General features: G+C 34.1%; 1 protein-coding gene across 2 annotated transcripts; it reads right to left on the reverse strand.

Annotated features, from left to right (window-relative positions):
• LOC107628565 (peroxisomal membrane protein 11C) lies at window positions 567–4,365 on the reverse strand. 2 transcript variants are annotated; one of them, XM_016331199.2, is made up of 8 exons: window positions 4,223–4,365; window positions 2,584–2,793; window positions 2,180–2,254; window positions 2,007–2,081; window positions 1,824–1,904; window positions 1,642–1,716; window positions 1,340–1,513; window positions 567–841 (listed from the first exon to the last, which is right to left on the reverse strand). In XM_016331199.2, the coding sequence occupies exons 2-8, from the start codon at window positions 2,773–2,775 to the stop codon at window positions 806–808; spliced, it is 708 nt and encodes a 235-aa protein (XP_016186685.1). In that variant the 5' UTR covers window positions 2,776–2,793; window positions 4,223–4,365; the 3' UTR covers window positions 567–805. The 2 variants fall into 2 exon arrangements, with proteins under 2 accessions (XP_016186685.1, XP_020972087.1); XM_021116428.1 differs by having other exon boundaries at window positions 2,584–2,849.

Here is a 4,371-nt window from a genome sequence, read left to right on the forward strand (position 1 = left end):
GAACCTCAAATGGATAAACAATTTAAAACTCAATGCCATATATTTCATCTTTAATCTGCAGTGAATCTATTTGTTTTTTTCTTTTGTTTACTATATTAATAAGATTGAGATTTTTTTTAAAATAAGATTAATTTTTTTTCTCATGATTTAAGATAGCTTGATGATGATATGTTAACAAATGTGAGTGCAAAAATGAAGCTAACTCTATAAATAAATAAATAAATAAAAACTAATGCTAAAAAAAGTAAGAAAAGTACTAATTGGCTAAGATAGTTATTTGACATCCTTTCATCATTCTTAAGAGGTACTTCATTCTTCTAATATTATCACACAATGGCATCTCACTAAATTGTGAAATACCCAAATGATTTACCCTTTATCCATAACAAAATGTCTCTAGAGCTTACATACATATACAAATTTCCTTTTAAAAATAGGAATACCAAGTGAACTCTCATTTTTTTTATTGAACATATTTCCAAGAAAATATGTATTATCATCAAACCATTTATGAGATATCAGGTAAATATTTTTCCCTTCAATTTGTTGGAAACCCCATCCAAAAATCAATCTAAGTCCTCATGCCAATTAATTTGTAGGCATTAGGATAACAGATATTATTGTCTTCTACAATGAAAAACACTTTATTGTGACAACATTGGCACCAATTATGATGACATCTAACAAAAAGGTTAGTAGTTTGCAATTTTTTTCAATTTTTCTCACCAACATTTTCTAACAAAATTCATACAGCTATTATTAACAACAATGAAACAGCTGAGTGTGAGTGTGTGTTCTTCCATCTTCATGTTGATTTGGGCTTCACTGGGGCAGGAAGCAACTGCATTGTACCAACAACATACCCTTGTCAATCAATGATCCTCAAACGTAATTGCGACCCCAATATATATATGACATGCATTCTTTTCAATATGTATGATATAATATAAAGGATTTTGTTATCAAGTGTTCTAAGGCAAGTTTTCATAGTTTCAATGCCGTCAATACAAAACTTCCCATTTTTGAAACCTTAACAAGCCCTTCTAAGGTAATCATTGTTCATTAGTAAAACCCTTATATAAACTCCACCAAAGTTTCATGCACATTCTGAATTGATTCCCTAAAAATTGTTAAGGCAGTTCCTTGCATCTCTTGAGAAAAATGATCAAGAGGGTAGCCTTTGTATCTAATTTTTTGTCATTGGTTGTTAGTTGTGCATGCCTATGTAGAAAACATGTGCATATATACATATATACTGAACACACAAAGACAACTTCAAAGGAAATTCAAGACACTCAAGCAAATCAGGCAAGTGAACTATAATGTTACTAGCAGGAACCTGATAGCAAGTTATTATAGATGTAATAAATCCAAAGGCTCCGGTGACTCTCGGAGTGATTTTGTTTGGTGCCAATTGGAGCAATCCAATTGCTACCAGAGTATCCAAGCCTGCTTTGACAAGTGCTACAGTCCTCTCATTTGACTTTTTAAGTTTAGCACGGTATTGCTCATTCTGCAACCCCAGAAAATGGCTTCACATAAGTATACAATGATACTAGAGAAATACAGTAACAGTTCGCAACAACGCATGCCAAGAAACTGAAACTTAGAAGATTATATGCACAAACCCGAGCGACCTACTTCATATTTATTCTTGTTCTTGAGTTCTGCCTCTAACTTCTTCATTGATTCGGAAAGTCTTCCAAGCTCCCCAAGCTGGTGAGTTAACATGTCAGATAATAGATAAAAGTAGAGCTAAGGACCATCATTAATGCATATACGTGTGTGCTAGCACCAATGAGAAGGGAAAGGCAAAAACGAACCTCGACCAAGCTGGTGCATACCGTGGAACCAAGCCAACAGTACATGGATAGCCGGGCAATTAGTTCCGTGCGTTCTTTATTCTGTATTTCGACAATAAATTATTATACACTTATAGATGGAATTCTCACAGAACAAGAAAACCAACCAGAAAAACGATGCTTAAGAAAAGGCATACTCCCTACCTCGTAAATGCCTGTTCTGCCAAGCCAAACGAATTGATCAAGAAACAAGAACATCGCAACTAACGCATCCTTGGACTGAAAAATAAAATAAAATAAAACATCGAGGAAGATATTAGAAAGAATACATAATAGAAAGATTGATCAAGAAAGGTTGATGACTTGGAAACTCATACCTTTCCTAACAGAGTTAGGTGGATAGGAGCATCCTTTGGGGTGGGACTGATCAGAGAATGCAGGCCATTGACAAACTGCATATTGCAGGTTGCAAAATCATGAGAGGTAATAAGTATCTCAGGGAAAATAGAGGGGTATAAGTATAACAGGCAATGTCTACAAAGAAAATCTTTAAATTAATTATTTTGCAACATCTTTTCTGAGCCAGAATTTCCTTCAGAGCAGGTCTATTTCTAAACAGAAAAATGTTTCTAAGACTTATTTTCAGTCATTATTTTTAAATTCTGTCCTTAAGATATGAGCCCAAAGATATACATAAATAATGAGAAATCATATTAAGGAGGAAAGAAAAAATATATGAACTTGAAATCATATCTGAAATTACACATGAACATATCCCAACCTTTAGTAGACGGAAAACTTTCCGTGCCAAGCTAGTTGTTTTGTCTACATTCTGGGCAGGACCAGGTTGTCCAGCACTCACAAACTTGGCGCCATATTGTATAGCCCTGCATATCTTGTCCCTCGCTTCAGCCTTGTTCAAATACAAAATTAACAGAGCCAGTTCTGCCCTAGTTGCATCCAAGGTACTCATTTTCTATCGTAGTAGCAGCTGTGTAACAAAACCACAGCAAACTAACTCATCTCAACTAATAAGGAGAACGATGGCTGGAGAGCAAAAGGTGGTATTCATAATTATTCAACAGTGACTGAAGATGACACATTTTTATATCTATGAATTATGAAATTTTACATTTTGTGGCAATGTGCTAAAGTGGCTCTTTAGTAAGTTGTTAGACTCAACAACTATATATGTATGTTATTTAGCAGAGATTTAAAAGAAAATGAATAAGCACATATTTATTCTCAAATTATGCCGTTTGATCAAGTGAATTAGGAAGTTAACAGTTCCACAAACCCCTCCACCAAAATCCATTACACCCTAATATAGTTAAGAGGAAAGAATTTCAAATTCTAAATACAGCAAGCCCTGTGTCTCACTAGATAAGATCATTACATGCATCATTTTACACCAAAAGGAAAAATTTCAATCAAAACCAATTGGCAATATCCATATTCTCCTAAAGTGAACTATCTTGCATCATTTTTGTAATATGGACTATCTTCCCCCTTATCCATATTCTCGTTGCAGTCTCCACTGATATTCTGCTAGCAAACATAAACATCCTAATCTAAATCCTTGTTTTAACACCAAACTGAGATAATAGGCCATGACATGCCATTTTGCCCAAGCTCCCTAATATGCTTTTGGCTTTACAATCTAAACCTGATCCAACCTGATTCATGCACACAACCTTCGTATTCCATAGCAGTAAGAGGAAGACCTCACTCAGAAAATTTAAATTTTAGAAGCTCCAATCCTGGTTCTGTTATCGAATGAGTACTTGATCAAAAACTCATCACATCAATAGTTTTTGTTTGATAATCCCTTTTTCTTTCCCCAGAGAATTTTGGTTCCAAGACTGAATGAGATCAATAACAATAAGTGGCATTTTGTCTTTGCTAATCTTACTCCAAAGAGGCCTCACCAACATATTCCAACGTGTAAATAACCCTCCTCATGCATCCAAACCTAACTCTGATAACTAACTTTTGCTAATTTAAACCCTTCTCTCTACACCAAAACTTTGAATCTAATGAGCAAAATTCACGAGAATCAAATCATAATTCAAGTTTCTCTACCCAACAAGGAAAAACAAAAATCAAGCGAGCTATATCCATTCAGTATTCACATTATCCAATTAACCATCTTTCAGTGTGGAATATCTTCAAACATTTAATATGCCAATGAGGATCACAAAATTTCATGATTCCAAAACAATATATTTTATTCATTCATTCATTCATTCCTTCATGCACAACAAACATTAAGCTAAACCAATGAATCATAGAAATTGAAGAATCCATTTGATATTATATTATTGTATATGAAACAAGCAGGCTCACAAGAACCATATAACAACATGAAAATCTGCAAAATCGCAAACCATAACAAAGGAAGATTGGAAATTTTAATGTACCTTCAAACAACAAGTCCAAAGGATCAAAGAGAGAAAGAGAGACGGAGAAAGAGAAGGTAGCGAAAGAAGTGCTGCGTGTGTGATATATACAAAGAGTAGTTAAGGCCTTGTTTGGTTCTTGTTGTTCATGTAAAAATAATAATAATAAT

Source organism: Arachis ipaensis, chromosome B02 (genome assembly GCF_000816755.2).
Source record: "Arachis ipaensis cultivar K30076 chromosome B02, Araip1.1, whole genome shotgun sequence".
NCBI lineage: Eukaryota > Viridiplantae > Streptophyta > Magnoliopsida > Fabales > Fabaceae > Arachis > Arachis ipaensis.

What these genes read in the sequence shown, in the direction of transcription:
- LOC107628565 (XM_016331199.2), bottom strand. Translation starts at nt 2,775, where the DNA reads ATGAGTACCTTGGATGCAACTAGGGCAGAACTGGCTCTGTTAATTTTG. An exon ending in TATGCACCAGCTTGGTCGAG is followed by an intron (nt 1,717 to 1,823) that starts GTTCGTTTTTGC and finishes TTAACTCACCAG; the next exon opens with CTTGGGGAGCTTGGAAGACT. An exon ending in AGAACAAGAATAAATATGAA is followed by an intron (nt 1,514 to 1,641) that starts GTAGGTCGCTCG and finishes CTGGGGTTGCAG; the next exon opens with AATGAGCAATACCGTGCTAA.